Consider the following 17,188-nt stretch of genomic DNA (forward strand, 5'->3'; position numbering starts at 1 on the left):
AGCAGGGTTTTTAACTATTGCAAACCTCGATTGCAAAACCCCGAAAGCACGTTCGACATCTTTTCTGGTGGATTCTTGACGTTGGGCAAATAGCTCAGCTTTAGGACCTTGAGGAAGTGGGATGGATTGGATAAATGTTGACCAATTCGGATAAATTCCGTCAGTAAGGTAGTACGCCATACGGTAAGTGTGGTTGTTGACCTTGAATTTAACTTTAGGGGCTCGACCTTGCAGTATATCATCAAAAACTGGTGACCGATCAAGAACATTGATATCGTTGAGGGTACCTGGTAATCCGAAAAATGCGTGCCATATCCAAAGATCTTCTGATGCCACAGCCTCTAAGACAATTGTTGGTTTTCCTGAACCACGGGTGTATTGGCCTCTCCAAGCCGTTGGACAGTTCTTCCACTGCCAATGCATACAATCAATGCTGCCTATCATCCCGGGAAACCCGCGCTTCTCGCCAATGTCGAGTAATCGTTGAAGATCTTCCGGTGTTGGTGTTCTTAGATACTCAACTCCAAACAATTGTACTATCCCATTAGTGAAATGTTCTAAACATAAAAGTGCAGTACTTTCACCAAGTCGAAGATATTCGTCATACGTATCTCCAGATTGACCATATGCGAGCATACGTATAGCTGCAGTACATTTTTGAAGTGGTGATAGGCCGTACCTGCCGTGAGCATTTCTTCTTTGCTGAAAGTATGGAACTTCAGTAGTAAGGCGATCAACAATGCGGAGGAACAAGGGTTTGTTCATTCGAAAACGCCGCCTAAACATCACCGGCGGGTAAGTGGGATTTTCGTGGAAATAGTCGTTCCATAGTTGAATGTGTCCTTGTTCCCGATCTCTTTCAATATAAGCTCTTTTTTTGGGCTTGTTGGTTTGAACATCTAGTAGGGAGTCGATGATATTATCAAATTCTTCGTCAAACATATCTTCAAAGGCTTCATCAACGCCATCTGACTCTGAGGATGTCATAACTGAAAAAAACAAATATTTTAAATATCTCTACGAATTTCATATATTCGTTTTTAATTATAACTTATATGTGGAACATTAAATTTTAATTTAAATATCTCTTGGAATATCATATTTTCGTTTTTAATTATAACATTAATTTTAAAAAAAAAAATAAATCTTGGAATGTCATATTTTCGTTTTTAATTATAACTTATATGTGGAACCTTAATTTTTTTTTTTTCAATAAATCTTGGAATTTCATTTTTTCGTTTTTAATTATAACTTATATGTGGAACATTAATTACAGACTATAGATAACAAAACAAAGAATTTTAGATTTTACTTGGTCACTCGATTTTGTAGTCGGCGAGTGTCTAGTGGTTGGCTGGTTCGACAGAACAAGAGTGAGGCAGCTGGTTTGAGAGAACAAGAGTAAGGCGGATGGTTTGAGAGAACAAGATGGAGGGGTATCGACCTTGAGAGAACTATGATTTGTAGATACAGAGAAGAGAACTATGCTTTGGCATTTGAGAGAAGAGAACATAAACACATGTTAGAGAGAAGAGAACATATATGAGAGACATGAAATACTTGTCCTTTTTATAACAAACTTTTACAAGTCCCGTGAAGTGTAGAGACAAACAAAATACTACACTTCATATTACAATCCGTGACACCAAGTTCATCACTAGTGTCTAGTACAAACACTGACCTGCTGCGACCCAAAAGATACATGTAGTACTACAACTACATGAACAACCCGTGAACTACTACTACTACAATACCCGTGACACCTACAAAACCCATCAAGTCCAGACTTTATCTCCCATATGCCCGTGACCAACGGCCCCACAGATCCTTTCACCTGCAAAATAACACAGAAGAATATAAGTTTCAAGTCAACAAAAGCAGTTGTAAAATTATCAAAGCAAGTAAAGAAGCAAACAAAGAGTTCAAGAAATTTTCAACTAAACAACCTAAAGCATCTCAGAAACAAGTTTGTCCTTCAAAGCGACCTCAGCTTCAGTTAGAGTAGCTATGTTCTTAGAGAGGAGACGATCAAGTATTTTCTGTTTCGAAATATTCTGTTTCTTCTCTAGAATGATCTCCAGGCGATCAAATGCAGCTTCATTGCCAGGCTTCTTGCGTTTGGCTGCTTTGCAAGCCTTAACGCCAGGAGGCCTAGCCTCATCCGAGTCAGGCACCGTCTCCGCAGCTTCCTTCATTTTCGCCTTTCCACCATCTCTTGATATAGAGTTCGATCTCCACTTCTGATCATACCTCAGCTCCCTCCACGCGTGTTCAAGTGCAAACTTCGCCTGGTGGTCGTTAAAGAAGATGTCATGAGCTGACTTCATGACATCGTTCTCGTTCTGCCCACTTGATTGCTCCTTCAATGCTGCCTCATAGCTTCCCACAAATTTACACACTTGTTCATTCACCCTTCCCCACCTCTGCTTACACTGACTCCACTCTCTAGGTAGAAAGCCACCTAGCTGAGCGCTTGCATTAAAGTAATCCTCTATTCTTCTCCAAAACGACCCTAGTTTCTGCTGGTTACTAACTATGGGATCTTTGCTTGTGTTTAACCAGGCACTGATGAGGATAATGTCTTCTTGAGTCGTCCACTTTCTCCTTTCACCAGCCGGTTTAGGAACCTCAGACGACCCTACTTCTACGGTTTTACTGGACTGGGAAGATAATAGGTTCACAAAACCGGGAGAACTTTGTGAAAACGTATCCATTTTGGTTTGGGGTTGTGTTTTGTTGTTTGTTAGAAGTTTTAAAAAGGATTATGTATTTTTTAAAGAACTACTTGCGTTTGAGTTACGGGTGGTTTCCTAACTACCAAACATTCATTACACTTAATTAGACAACAACTTGTTCACAGACATTCATTACACATCAAATCAATTCTAAAAAACTCTAAAACGTTTAAGACACAGCAATTTAAGCGCATTCATCACAGCAACCAACCAGAGGAACCAAACTAGTACTAGATATTTAATGAAGTACTACTACACTCCCTACTCTAGATATTTAATGAACAAGTTAACTCTCAGTTCAACCAGAGGAAGCAAGTAACCACACGGAAACAGTTCCTACTCGAGTTCCTAGTTAAGTCTCAGTTTCTACTCTACACGGAAACAGTTCCTACTCAAGTTCCTAATGTATTATAGACAGTTCCTACTCAAGTTCCTAGTTAAGTCTCAGTTTCTACTCTACACGGAAACAGTTCCTACTCAAGTTCCACACGGAAACAGTTCCTACTCGAGTTGAAAGTTTACCTGTTCTGTTTCAGTCGAAACAGGCCTTCTCCAGAGCAGCCGCCTGGACTGTGAGGTTATAGACGTCACCAGTGAGCTTATCAAGCAGCAATGTGAGCCTCTTAACCTGTGCCTACATAAGAGATAAAGAAAACTTGTAACTCACTTATAAAAACGTAAAAAGTGTTCACAAATTTGATGATCTCAAATTTGATGATCACCCAAAGAGATAAAAAGTGTTCACAAACCTCAAGACTGTCGATCTGTTTAGTGAGAATGGGCACACATTTGATGATCTCAACAGCCTCATCCACACGCTCACGCATGCGTACCATCTCCTCCTGGACACCTATAACCCAAGGCTGACGGTAATGCAACCCATCAGCCTTGGTTAAACCACGGAAACATCAGTCAGACAACATATTTAACTAGAAAATTTAGACAACATAATAAGACATGTGAGATTAATGAAGGGAATGCGAATGATGTGGGTTACCTCGTAGTTTATGCAGCTGAAGAAGCGCTTCCCGGGACGCGTGTCGTACTCCTCCTTCACCCGAACCTCGTCGATGATTCTACCACCACACGGACAGCTTGTCGGCATCCCATATGACGAATCGGCAACGTTGTACAGGTGGTCGATGAACTCCTGCTTCCTCTTAAAATCTGTTATCTCGGCTGAGGGATCCATCTGAAACAGAGAAATGAAATTGATTAACCCTTTTCTATTGAATCAAAAATAATCAAAACCGTGAATCGATTGAGACAAAAGTAGTCAAAACCGTGAATCGAACCCAGTACAAGATCTAAACCCACTTATCGAAACCCCCAAATTCTATTTTGAACCCTAACTCGAAAAACCCTTTTCGATTTCCAATCCGCGAGAATCGAACCTTAAAACTATAAATCGAACCCGTAGACGAGGTAATACAGCATTAAATCAAAACCCTTCTCGATTTCGAACCCTAAATCGTAAAAAAAAAAATTGAAATTTCCCCTAACTCGATTTCGAAACCAAAACGACATCAATATAAAGGAGATTCCAGTCGAGACCCACCTCTGTTAGTAGAGGAGACAATAACTCGTCGAATCGATGGAGCAAATTCGAGAAATAGGGACAGAGATCGTCGTCGCACGGGGTTTCGCCGGGAGGAAGAAACCCTAGAGTTTTCGAGACAAAAGAGAGAAATGAATCTCTCTCCCCTTTCCACCGCGTGACGTCGACGCCGCGTCTCCAATCAATTCGCGACACGTGGTGTGAACCCGTATCGGACGGGGTCACTCGTAAGGGGCGGGTCGCGAGAAATAACCCATTTAATCTTTATTTTTAATGGTCCGGCCCTATGATACTGAGCCCATGAACCTGTCTAAAACCTCTAATGGGGCTGCTCTAAGAGTCGTGTTTACAAACTTATTTAGTGTTACTTGCAAGTCATGGCCAGCATTCGCTCATATGTTTGTAAAAAGTATCTTAATCGACTAGCATTATGATAAGATTTGACCTGTAAAAACTATATTCAATTAGATATACTAACGATGCTGTTCCAATGGAGCTGCGACATAACATATATATTGTTACAAGATTTATTATGTCAACTGTAACTTGACACCTCATTACACGAACCATTGTCCTTTTCTTTTGTGTCGTTGGACTTGGATCTCTCGCTTTTCACATGTTTTGGAATATTTGTTTCGTGCCTACCAAAGCGGTGTTTATGAAGATCTTTTAGTTTTTTTCCAGGAAAAAAAAAGCTAAAAACAAGAGAAAATCCAATAGCAAGATCAACGAATCTGATCCTCAAGGCTTACAGTTACATGATGCACTAATAAAGAGATGAGAGATAAAAGTGCATTACAGCAACGCAAGGGTATGGACCAACAATAGTATTTCAACTGACACTTAATTTTTTCATCTGTGCTTACGATAACTTGTTAGATAAGTGATCTAACCGAGCCATCCCTTACGGCTTTGCATGCACTAGGCAAAGAAATTAGAATTTGCAAAAAAAAAACAATCGTTTTCCAAAAACATTACAATAGAAATATGAACTAACGAAGCGTTATAAACTTATTTCTAAAGATCTTTCAGTTTTAATAACACACACAAAAAGGAGAAACGGATATATATAATTTACACATCGACAAATAAAAAATCTTTTAAAGCCAATCCCTTACGGATTAAGTAGAAGTACACAAATGTTAAACGGACTCAGTGACCAGTTTCCAACTGTTGTTTGGTTCACCACCTGACACAACACTACTCTTTTCTAAGCTTCTTGTTGGATCGCACGTCTGAGCCTTAGTCCAGTATCCGCATCTCCCTCACGTCCTATCAAAACCCCACCATCTCCTCCAGCATCCTCACTGCTCTGGTTTAGGTTTTGGTTAGCCAAGGCAGCTTCCCCAAAGTTATGGAGCCTCCGACCAATGAGGTAACGGTCATCACGGATGGAGTTGTGAAGGTTTCTGAACCAGACGTGGCATCTCTTTGCGCAGAAGCAAAAGAGGCTCACCGAGAGACAACCTATCCAAGCGAATCTGTAGACCGCCGAGTTCACAACTAGTGGATAGCCGAGCATCGGGAACACTCCTCTGGCCAGAACGTAGGGAACGCATAATGCCGTTAGAAGCTTCATTACAATCGGGAATACAATCTCTCTCAGTACCCACAACCCTTGAAGCCTCGAGAATCCATCTTCTCTTACTCTCTCAAACTTTGCTCTCCAGCTATCATCCATTATCGGAAGCATATGATCCAACATTACCTGTCCATGGTCGTCCTTCTTTAAGTGACAAGATATATAATTATTATGCGGTAAAAAAATAGCTAATGGAAATAAATACTTACCAGTCTAGTCCAGATCTTCAAAAAGATGAGGCCAAGAGCCCAATCTTGATACAGAAGGAAGACAGGACTTTCATCTACTGGGACTCTCATTGGGACGATCACCAAAAGCTCAAACAGAAGTCCGATCAGTACCGGAATGATAAAAACCTGTTCAGTCACCAATTTCAAAACACAGAATCAAGAGTCAAGTGAGTTTGGAGTATCTCAAATTCAGAGTAGAAAACAACAGCGCAAAACCACTTACCCATATTGCTAATAGTACCGAGCTCTTGAAGACAATCCCACACCATTTCCATATTTGGTTAAGCAAGACTGAAGTCCTCCTCGACTTGACATGCTCGATAGCATACCTTCCCCCAGATATGGCAGTCCAAAAGGCATATGTGCCAATAACGAAAGCATACAGATCTATAGATTTAGGAGAAGATTCTGTTAAAATTGTGATTCCTTTTAGAAGAATGAAGAAGAAGATCAAATCTAAACACATATTTACCATTGCATTTGATGCCATGCGTTATTGGGAGAACTGGGATGGCACTGAACAGAGCACGCCCGAGAGAAACTGGAACGACTATCAATGCCGAATTGAAGAGAAGCAGAGTAACCCATGCATAAAGTAGTAGAAGGATTATCCGGATCACAAAGTTGTACCTGCTAAAAACATGACGTTCATTTAAGAATCTTCTATATATACCAAGCATGTGAAAATTCCAAACATCAAGAAAAACTTTAATGCCATTCTAACGCAAGTAACTTACTCTGTATCAGATTGTTCTTCATCATCTTCATATTCCTCACCGGCGTTGACATTACCGGCACGGGGAAGATTTCTGTTAGGGTCATCAGCTGCTGGAAGCGCAGCTATGGCCCTGTCAGGTCCACCGACCTGTGCTCTGTTCTGCCTTCCTGGTTCACCAATTCCATTGTCCTGACCAACGTTGTCCTCTGGTCTTGGTAAGAGGAAGTCTGTCAAACCAAGGGCCCAACCGACGGCTGTGAACCAGCAGCGTAGAAGGGACTTGATTGTGGTCCGAAGTCTGAAATGCTCGATGATAAATGGTATGCATATTTGAAACAGAAGCATGTCGGCCGGAATCTCAGTGAATGGGTCGGATACACTGCATATATCCAAAGTTAGAAAAGTTACTCAAACATAAGATCTCCAAAAACGAAGATAAGCCAATATTACTTACGATATGTCGAGCGGGAAGATTGAAGGAGCCATCCGGATAGCTAGCTTGACTGGTAAAAATACCAGCATGACAATCAAACTACCGTAAACTGCAACAGATAACAAAACCCTCCGAGCATGCTTGTGTACTGGATCATCAATCAAATCTCGGAATGGATTATAATTAGGATCTGCGGGATCACGAAGGAAATACAAGACTCCAGGGCGAAGAACCTGCAATTTATACAAGAGTAGAAAACAATATTAGATAGCAGAAGAGATAAACCTCTTTCCAGTTAAAATTGTGACCAAGGAAAACACAGTACCCCTCGAAGAAGGCTAACGAAGATGCTTATTTGCAGCATGTACATGATTCCAACAACCCAATGAACAAGTGAGCTTGCCAGAGGAGAAATTGATAGAAACTGTACTCTGTGAGACATTGTTTTACCAAACATCCTAACCGTGCAAACATCTAGCCACCACCCACACATCAGCGGGAAGACTCCAAGCTCGATGACCAATAGAAAGGCAACTTTAATCATAGTCATCAGATGCCTCATTGCTGCCAAGAATTGTCTAAGGAGTGATGGTACGGCTTCTACCATTGAAGCGATACCATAGAATCTCCCAACAGTCAGTGGCTCACCCTTGGCATAACGAATCAGTGCAATGATCCCGAGGTAAAGGAAAACCAGAAAGACTATAAACATGTACCCAACAGTCAGCGTTGTCACATCAGATAGCTTGGACGATCCTGTAACAGAACCTTTTAAGAGATCAGCAGCAACAGATAGAGTACTGTTTACCCCGTTCAGTTCACTTCCGTTGACTTTCACCATTTCTGAGAGCTGACCAACCAGTCCATTTTCTTGGCCCTCGTTAGTCAAATTTGAGACAGAAGTCAACGCACTCTTCAGAGTTGTATTTTCCAATGCTGAGTCAATAAAATGCATTGATGCGGTCAGGGCAGGGCCTCTAGCAGCAGCAAAAAGCCACGACAGATGATACAATATAACCCGTCCTAAAGTGAAAGGCACAAAGATCACAACCCCAAGGAATATCATATTGCTTGCCAGAACCTGCAAAAAAATGAAGATTTTAATGTGAGGACAAAAGAGAACGACAAGAGAAAACAAAATAAATCCACAGGAGGAGAAACATTCAAACTTACAGTAAAGGCATTCTCAACCAAATGAAACACCGGACCCTGCATTCCAACCAGCTCGTCAAACGGAACATCTTCAGCACCATCAGCGTCATCCAAACCATCAAACATTTGTTCAACCTGAGCCTCGAGACGAGCCGCTTGTATATCCAACCTCGCCAGAACATTTTCAGGATTCCTTCTATTGACCTGACCAACACCCGCACCCTGATCTCCAGCATCTTCAACATTCCCCTCTCCAGCAAGGTTCCTATTACCCTGCCCAGCAGGTCTCCTCGCAGCACGAACACCGTTCCTCTCCCCTTCATCTTCTCTCTCATCCTGTCCTCCCAACTCCCGCAAATGCCTAAAGTAATCCCTCAACGAAGTCGCCCCGAGGAAAATGAAGACAATGCTAGCCGAGAGCAAGAACCCGTGCAAACAGTCGGTGAGAATCACGGTGGTGGAGATGTGGCTTAAGAACAGCCTCTGAGCTTCACCAAAGCTCCTCACAAAAGCCAACCGCCAAATCCAAAACGTAATAAAGGGAATGGTGAGAAGCCACACAGAAAGCACGAAACTCAACCGGAGAAAGAACTGCAACACGTGGCAAGCTTTCATCGCGATCCCAACTACAAACTCCTGGAAAGGGAGCCTCGTTGGAGCATTCTCAGCATACACTGGTGAGAACGAAAACGGATGCTTACAAACCTACAAAGATTAAAATCAACAACAAGATTCAATCATATCAATCATGAACTTCAATAATAAGGAAGCCTTCTGTTATATGTAAACAACTAACTTCAAGATTTAATCAATTATATTAATTTCAATCAAGAACCATAAGCACCAATCAAGAACCCTAAATAATCAATTTATAAACCAAACGGAGACCTCGCATTGACGAGCGTTGCTATGATTAAGCCACTGAAGGAGACAATCCTGATGCACGAACTTGATGCTCCCGCTGCAAGCGCACGGGTACCGAAGCGGATTATCCGCTTCCCCCGGGTTTCTGCAGATCCTGCAAACGTCCTCCTCGTCTTCGTCATCATCAACGTATCTGGAAGCTGTGGCCGTCGCAGACGCGGGATCCACGGCGGAGAAGGCGGTGGGAGAGGCCTGGCTCGAAGCGGAGAGGGAGGAGGACGAGGGAGAAGATACCGACGATTCCGATGCGACCTCGGAAGAAGCGGCCGCGCCAGAGATGGATAGCGATTCGGATTCAGCAGAGGAAATCTCCATGGAGAAATCCGAGCTTGGGTTGACGAAGGGCTCTCAGGTGGTTGTGATGCCGGCGGGTGATTTGGGGGAAACGAGTCGACTCGGTGAGTCTTATGGGAAACGACGAAGGCCACCGAGGGAGATTGATTGGTTTTATATGGATGGACTAGACCGGGACCTGTAAACCGGTGATTTGACGGAATTGCCCTTCCCTCTTGTTTAATTATCAACGGTTTTTGTCGGTTACGCGTCTTTGGCATTTGGGCTTGTGGGCTGAAGAAATAACAAAAAGCCCATAGTAGTTGAGGCCCAAACCTGATCAGCTTGAGTATACGGTGGAGAGATTCGACAGAGAGACAAGGAGGAGACATGGGTTCGCTGTTCACTCCTCTCTATGCTCTCCCCTCGCGCCATTTCAGCTAGTGTCTCGTGTTGCTCTTCTGGTAAGCTCGTTTGACTTTATAAGTATCTAACTTTGATGTCATTGTAGAGATGCTGAAACGGTCGATTGTTTGTTCTTGAGCTTGAGCTTTGTGTTTTCAAATGAAGGGACTTTTTATTGTTGTGTAACCAGGTTTTATTTCCATGTGATATTTGAAAGATCATGGTATGTATCTCTATACTCTATTGCTAAATGGTATGAAGATGAACATATCTAACGTCATTTTGAACAAAATATATGAGATGAAAAGAAAAACTTGTTTACTACTAAAAAAGAGTTTTTTCAATGTCTTTGATAACTAAAGAAAATACTAATAATAAAAGAAACAAATTGATCAGTCTCTCATGTGCTTTTCTCCTCTCTCGTCGGGTGGGGTGTGAAGTCTGCGGACGAGTCCTTCTGGAGTTCGTTGCTTTCTATCAAATCCTCTCATGCATACAAATCCTGCACATCACACCATCATATTGTTATTCATATATTTCAACTTAATAATTAAATAAAACTCAAAACTAGACAACGTTTGTTACCAGTCCAAAAACATAGTCGAGTTCTTGTTTCCTCTAACAACCGAAAAATGGATGACACTGATGAACCACAATATAGCGCACGCTTCTCCAACCCATTACATAACTCTCTAGAAAACACAATAGGTTCTAAACTCGTCTCATGATCTGCAAAAACCTGGAAAAAAACACTTTTCAGTTCAGTGAAAACCAATACAATGCAGAAAAAATAAACTTACCTCATTGGTTTGAAAGTATGTGCCATTAAGTGGGAAACCTCCTTGCATTGCTGTTCTACAAGGGATCTGTTCAATTTGCATTGATCCATGTAAGTTCAAGTCAATAGAGTTATTAGAAATTTAGAATGATAAGTCTTTTAATTCAGTTTTTACCAGAATTGTTCCACGGTAAGTGTTTGAACTTTCTTCTCGTAAATTCCAACAATAAGAACAAGTCTTAATCACGCAGAGGTTTGTTCCATCTGAGTCACATTTCTTCTTTGGTGGCATGAACGAGTTTGACGTTTCACCTAGAAAAAAAAAATCGGATAAAAAGCTTAGTTTATGCTTTATGTGAATGATGATAAAGTTTTGTGTGTTCGTACCTGGTTGCCAAAGAGCAAGAAGATATGGACTAGGATCATCACGTTCTCTTCTCTCAAACTATAACATAAAATAGAATAAAAATTCAAATATAATGCAAATTTTTAGTATTATATTGTATGTATTTATACTTACATCATTGAGAAGCTCATGTTTATCAGGAAGCACATATCTGCAAAACAGACAATTAGATTACATAAACTCCCATAATATGATAATCTTGCAAACGTATATAAAAAAAATACTTACACCACATGTTCAGTTCTTAATCTGTCATAGTACTTTGTTTTACGAGGCAACTTCATTGGAATGCATGCATTCTCCTGGGTCATGACTGCTAATGCTTTTGAAATCTCGTCATTAGAACCGTTGAACATCGTTCCAATTTTCTTAAATGCATCCACCACGTTTTGTTTAAATGCATCAATGTCGATATCGATTCCAGGTATTGCAGCATTAGACCGACAAGAACTTCTGCAAGGAGTATCCTCAATGTCTGGCAACTCGGGAATTTCTCTAGCTGGAGAAGTGGGAAACTCAACTATTGGCTCACAACAGTTAGTTTGATTACTGCATTCAGTGGAAACGCATTCTTCAATCGAGTTTATCTTTGATGTCATCTTTGCATCATTATCATGACAATATGAAGTTTGTGACTCTTGGGACTCTTGGAACTCTTGGGACTCTTGGAACTCTTGGGACTCTTGTGTCTTCTGTTCAGGACCCTCGAGAAGAACTTTGGAACTGAAAGAGAAAAAATAAACGTAAGTCAACTTCTGTTAAAATAATTTGTCTTTGGTTATATGGCTGCCTTTTGAGAACTAGATACGGTTTAAAGAGAGCTTTGTTTTGTTTGCAAAATTCTGTGTAATTATGTAACTAACAAATGAGACTTTTCAAGTTTGTTATTGTCAAGAAAATTAAATAAAGTAACATATTTCTTATTTTTGTGTACATAGGCAATGGTAAAGAGACGTGCAATGACCAACATCATCAACTGATACTCGTATTATCCTAATGTATAGAAGAAAGAGTGTAACCTGACGTATGCACTTGCAAAATATTTGCATTCTGATTTCATCGGGCATGCATTACAGTTAGGAATAACCTTCGTACAGAAAACCTGTGGTTTACAAGATTTAGTCCAGATGAGTACTGATATGTATTTAACTGAAAAATATCATAATGAAAAGGTTTGTTTGTTAGGTGCACCTTTCCAAATGTTATCATCTGATAATGTAACTCGTACCTATAAGAATAAAAGGACTAAGATAATCAGTACATGTGTCTATATGATATCATAAATGATTAGTTTGTTATAAATAAATTTAAACTTTAGTTTGTTATAAATAAATTTAAACTTACAGTGTTTCTTGAGGTAGTTTACATAGTCGTGGCCAAAGATATTTTTGAATTGAATCCATTGAAGGATACCTAATTGAAAAAAAAGAGTAAAGTGTTAGTTGCTTATATAAATCTAAAATTTAAATAAAAAAAATACTTAACTGAAATAATTGATGCAACTGAACACCCTCTGGCAAAGGTTCAAGAGGAACCCAACCAAGCCGAACTGCTATACGTCCAACATTTGTATCAACCTATACACATCCAAGAGATAATGATCGTTAAAAGATAACAAGTAGATTATAGATATGAATTTTTAATAATTTTATTTCGTACCGGAAAAGCTGAATGTTTAAGTCCTAAAAGTCGCACGCATTCGGCACTCTTTAGCCCTATTCCTTCTATCTCCAATAGATATCTCCTGATAATACAAAAGTTTTAGTGACTTTTTCCAACATAAAGCTTAAATAACATAAAAGAAATCAACACAAACATACTTCACTAAGTCAGAAGGAGCATCTCGAAGCCATTCAAGATCCACGGTTCCATTTTGTTTTGCTTCGTCGTTGAGAAATTTCTTTAGAAAGTAAAAAAATAAAGACATATTAGTGTCTCTAAAATAATATATCACCAAGACTTTAAACAAAAATAGTTTCTTACCAAGATTTTTCTTGCAAGACCATTATGCTGTCCTCGTTTCATGATGGTGTCAGCAAGAACTTGTTGATCAGATAATCTTACAGCATTCCAATCAACAGTGTCCATATGTATTGTATCCCTAAATCCTTCTTTTGTGTAGATTTTTCTCAAACTCTCCCAATCAACACTCTCATCTTCCATGATACCTGTTTTTTTGTTTTTTCTTTTTGCATCTTTCTCATGTTGCTCTAAATTTTCTTGTAAGGAGAAAGATCCAATTGAGCTTTTAGCATCATCCTTCTCATTCTGAATTGGTATTTGACCATTAGCAACCAAGTTATTAACCTCTTGAGGTTCCTCGATGAAATATGCTAAGCTTTCCAAACTTTCTTTTGCATCCACCGGAAATTTTGCAGCAACACTCATGAAAGCATTGCTGTAGAAAATAGTTGTTAGAGCAAAACATATTTCATATCAAAGTTTTGTAAATTAATTCAGATTTTACCTTGAGAGGTAGTCGGAAACATTTTGTGTCAAAAATACTCCAACCACTGAATCAACAACCGAACCTTTCCATTGTTTAAATTTCCTATTGCCTACAAAATAGAACCACTAACATAGTTAAATGCACAAATTTTTTGCTAACAAAATATCTTACAAATAATAACAATGTACCTTGTAGAAGATGCATCCGATTGATGAAAAGTTCTATCCGGCTTTGAAAGATCTCTCGTTCTCCTTTCCACTTGGACTCTGTATTTTCCTCATTGGAATATGATTGATGTGGAAAATCGTTTTCCATTAATAACTCCCACTCTTTAATGGTTTCGGGATCAAGATTCACTTTTGCAATAACCAGTTTTTTCTTTGCCTTGCCCAAAGTTGTTACTCTTCGATTGATATTCAATTTCTCCATCTCCTTGATTAACTTGGCAACACCTTTAGTAGTTTTTTTCATAGACTGTTCAGGCGTTATGTTAGTAACAGATCTCATAAGTATATCTGCCAAAACAAAAAAAAAACAATTAATAATGTGTAACCAAATCAACCACCTACCACTATATGTTAGATATGAATTGCAAAATGAATAAAATATAGTTTGTGTTCTATAAAGAAATGTGAAATGTAAATATAAATATAAAGCATGATATAAAATTGATTAATTCTAATATACATTCTAATTTACATAAATTTATATAGAAAATATGCAATGTGGATGCATTACAGTTCATGAGATTCATAATCGATAAGCATATGGAAAATACGTAGAATATGAAAAATGAACATAATACAGAAAAAAATATACAATCGAAAACATAGTTTATTTTACGTTAACATGTTGAACCCTATTATTATTATTATTATTATTATTATTTTTTATCCTAGATACAGTTATTCTTTAAATGTTCAATTGTTTTATACCTATACATGTTACTACTGTATGATAGTTGTAGAGGTGAATCTAATGATGGTGTTCACAGTTAACTAATTCTTCTAATGTGTAGTAAATGTATAAAAAAATCAAAGTTTAAATCAAAAGTGATAGCTACTTGCAAGATTTTTATGATTTTTTCTCCTATAATTTGAAATATAAAACTGGTTTCCGTGTAATGAAACATCAAAATTATTTTTCTTATAAATCAAAAAAAAAAATATGGTTACCTTCTTTGTGTAATGGAACATCGGCTAGTGATGGAAGATTGTGTTCCCTTTGATAATTTAGTTGTAGAGTTAGATTATTCATAACTTTCTTTTCTTCAGTGTGTAAATCTGTAAAATTGATTATGTTATGAGTATACACGTAAAAACAATATATACATAATAAATATAACTAGATATAGTGGAGAAAATATCAGATTTTATGAATATATAATAAATTGTATAAACACTAATTACCTTTAGTCTGAACTGAAGCATCTTGACGTCTAATTTTCTTAGCCTTTTTCAAGTGTTCATTGGAGCCTACACAATAACAAAAAATCATATAAACTGATATTGCAAAATTATTATCATCTATTCTTATCTAATAATTTAAATAAACACTTTAAAACATTATCAAAAATAAAAGTTTTACCATCTGTTATTTTCTGGTTAGAATGCATCAAACTCAGATTTGGTACCATCTTTTTTATATCTGTCAGAAATGTATAGATAGTCAAATTTAATACAACATCAAAAATAATGGGTATATAATAAAAATATACTTCAACAAAGAATAAAGAAAAATAGTTGATTACCTATATCGTCTGGATGAATTTCTACCAGTGACAAAGTTTCTTCTATGCATTCATAAGATAAAGCAATCATAGTCCACCTGGTCAGATTTTTCTTTCGACTAGACCTTTTTGATTGCTTTTTCCAAATGGGCATAGGAAACGAGATTGGTGATATCAACACATGAAAATCAATCCTGCGAAGTGTGGTCATCCTCCTTTTGCCTTTTGGAAAACTAGGCAAACAACTTCTACTAAACTCAAGACAACCAGAAATAACTTCTTCATCAAATGGCAACGTTCGAGCAACACTCTTTTTTGCCTTGTTTTTTCTTCTCTTTGGAGAACTCTGCTTTTCTGGAGTTTGAAGCTCAACTACATAGTCATCTTCATCGCATTTCTCCTTTTTACTCCTTTTATTAGATATAGTTCTCATTTGAAGCTTGGTAGGATTCCTTGGTTTCTTGCCATCTTCCATAATCATTGGCCTATGGAATCTCTTTTTGGATATCTTTTCAGAATAGTTCTTCTTTCTTTCTCCATTAACATGTTGTGAATCATCTTTCACCAAATAAAACAATCACAAACAAGATCAATACATGACAATTCCTAGCAACCTAAAAAATTTCTAATATATAGTGTTAGTGAAAACTATATTTGTTTGATATTGAGATGTTTGTGCTAACTATATTTTTCTTAGTAGATGTAAGATTTTTTTTACCTTCAAGAATTGTTGACTTAGCATTTTTCTCTTCAGTTTCTTCTTTAGAGTTTTTCTTCCCTTGTGTGCCATGAAGACTTTGTAGATCGACTTGTACCAACAAATTAAATAAAAGCGTAGTAAGTAATTGATCTATACTATAGATAACACCAGCTTGAATTAAATATTTTGGATTGGTTTTTAATTACCTTTAAAAGTTTCTGGTTCTTCACTCTTTTTCACAGACTCCTCTTTAGTTGTATTGTTTGTGTTGAAATCTGAAGAACCAGAACTTGCAGAGTCATCCATGTTTTGTAACTTATTGAGCAGCTTAGGAGGCTTTCGTCGAACATAGAATTTCAGTGGCTGTTGAGGCTTAACCGGTGTTCCTTGAACAACCAAACCGGAAAATTTGTCTAGATCTTTTGACTTCTCCATTGTTGTCTCCTGTGACATATACATTGATTAGAAAACCTTTTATAGAACTCAACTCAATTTAATTGAACTAATCCTCGGTGAGATACAAAGACTTCTTACAAAGATAATTTGACCCAAAAATAAGATTTTCAGTTTCAGAGGAACGATCGTTTATGGAGAACTAGAGGCGGAATTAAACTTACAGAATATAATTGCTGAATACTCTGACGCAAGAGAGAGACAGAAGGACTTCGAGAAGAATAGTATATCTGAAGCACACACGATTACCTCAACTTCCTTCAGAGAAAACCTTCGGGGAAAAAGTAAATATATGAAAAATAAGAAAACACGATCTCTTATTTTCCTGTAGGTTATTTTCCTTTTTCAAATTTGAGGGTTGTTTTTCCATATTTTGATGACAAGATGTTTAGATAATTATGCTAAATATTTCCAAAAAAAAACAGAATATTCAAAATTATAATGGATTTTTATCAGTTTGAAAAAAAAATTAATATATGAAGAGATTTTCCTATATTCTCGTGGTTTATCTATTTTTCAAGAAAATCTATCAATATAATTATATATACTAATATTTTGCATTTTTGAAATGTAACGCTTAGTTTATTTCGAAAATATACTAAACGAAAAAAAAATTCAGCAGCTACTTTTTGTTCACTGGGTTTGGTTAGTATTAGGGGCCTC

General features: G+C 37.9%; 3 protein-coding genes across 6 annotated transcripts; all 3 read right to left on the reverse strand.

Annotated features, from left to right (window-relative positions):
• Window positions 1-1,527: 1,527 nt before the first annotated feature.
• Window positions 1,528-4,631, reverse strand: LOC106370907 (glutathione S-transferase T3-like). 3 transcript variants are annotated; one of them, XM_048779387.1, is made up of 4 exons: window positions 4,294-4,631; window positions 3,733-3,927; window positions 3,485-3,622; window positions 1,528-3,369 (listed from the first exon to the last, which is right to left on the reverse strand). In XM_048779387.1, exon 4 carries the CDS (start codon window positions 2,712-2,714, stop codon window positions 1,947-1,949), a length of 768 nt encoding a protein of 255 aa, XP_048635344.1. In that variant the 5' UTR covers window positions 2,715-3,369; window positions 3,485-3,622; window positions 3,733-3,927; window positions 4,294-4,631; the 3' UTR covers window positions 1,528-1,946. The 3 variants fall into 3 exon arrangements, with proteins under 3 accessions (XP_048635344.1, XP_022548513.2, XP_048635338.1); XM_022692792.2 differs by having other exon boundaries at window positions 1,528-1,834; window positions 3,258-3,369; window positions 3,733-4,631; XM_048779381.1 differs by having other exon boundaries at window positions 3,733-4,631.
• Window positions 4,632-5,281: 650 nt separating this feature from the next.
• On the reverse strand, window positions 5,282-9,764 carry LOC106358407 (probable E3 ubiquitin ligase SUD1). Of its 2 annotated transcripts, none has more exons than XM_013798308.2 (9): window positions 9,297-9,764; window positions 8,430-9,113; window positions 7,582-8,337; window positions 7,278-7,489; window positions 6,843-7,202; window positions 6,578-6,735; window positions 6,329-6,492; window positions 6,085-6,231; window positions 5,282-6,001 (listed from the first exon to the last, which is right to left on the reverse strand). In XM_013798308.2, exons 1-9 carry the CDS (start codon window positions 9,645-9,647, stop codon window positions 5,504-5,506), a joined length of 3,330 nt encoding a protein of 1,109 aa, XP_013653762.2. In that variant the 5' UTR covers window positions 9,648-9,764; the 3' UTR covers window positions 5,282-5,503. The 2 variants fall into 2 exon arrangements, with proteins under 2 accessions (XP_013653762.2, XP_013653688.2); XM_013798234.3 differs by having other exon boundaries at window positions 6,578-6,738.
• Window positions 9,765-10,306: 542 nt separating this feature from the next.
• LOC106362333 (DEMETER-like protein 3) lies at window positions 10,307-16,880 on the reverse strand. The gene is made up of 23 exons (XM_013802249.3): window positions 16,690-16,880; window positions 16,279-16,516; window positions 16,091-16,180; window positions 15,394-15,930; window positions 15,231-15,290; window positions 15,053-15,118; window positions 14,819-14,926; window positions 13,832-14,158; window positions 13,662-13,752; window positions 13,178-13,592; window positions 13,015-13,094; window positions 12,854-12,938; window positions 12,680-12,771; window positions 12,539-12,607; window positions 12,386-12,422; window positions 12,214-12,296; window positions 11,423-11,917; window positions 11,309-11,345; window positions 11,176-11,233; window positions 10,964-11,100; window positions 10,811-10,876; window positions 10,596-10,749; window positions 10,307-10,512 (listed from the first exon to the last, which is right to left on the reverse strand). The coding sequence occupies exons 2-23, from the start codon at window positions 16,505-16,507 to the stop codon at window positions 10,403-10,405; spliced, it is 3,426 nt and encodes a 1,141-aa protein (XP_013657703.1). The 5' UTR covers window positions 16,508-16,516; window positions 16,690-16,880; the 3' UTR covers window positions 10,307-10,402.
• Window positions 16,881-17,188: the final 308 nt, after the last annotated feature.

This window comes from Brassica napus, chromosome A1 (assembly GCF_020379485.1).
Source record: "Brassica napus cultivar Da-Ae chromosome A1, Da-Ae, whole genome shotgun sequence".
Taxonomy (NCBI): Eukaryota; Viridiplantae; Streptophyta; class Magnoliopsida; order Brassicales; family Brassicaceae; genus Brassica; species Brassica napus.

Bases quoted from the DNA above. Each gene is read 5' to 3' on its own strand.
- LOC106362333 (XM_013802249.3), bottom strand. From the start codon at position 16,507: ATGGAGAAGTCAAAAGATCTAGACAAATTTTCCGGTTTGGTTGTTCAA. The intron at 12,772-12,853 runs GTACGAAATAAA...GGATGTGTATAG, and splicing joins TTAAACATTCAGCTTTTCCG to GTTGATACAAATGTTGGACG. The intron at 12,423-12,538 runs GTAAGTTTAAAT...TTATTCTTATAG, and splicing joins AAACTACCTCAAGAAACACT to GTACGAGTTACATTATCAGA.
- LOC106370907 (XM_048779387.1), bottom strand. From the start codon at position 2,714: ATGGATACGTTTTCACAAAGTTCTCCCGGTTTTGTGAACCTATTATCT.
- LOC106358407 (XM_013798234.3), bottom strand. From the start codon at position 9,647: ATGGAGATTTCCTCTGCTGAATCCGAATCGCTATCCATCTCTGGCGCG. The intron at 9,114-9,296 runs GTCTCCGTTTGG...TAATCTTTGTAG, and splicing joins GCAACGCTCGTCAATGCGAG to GTTTGTAAGCATCCGTTTTC. The intron at 7,203-7,277 runs GTAAGTAATATT...GGATATATGCAG, and splicing joins ATCTTCCCGCTCGACATATC to TGTATCCGACCCATTCACTG.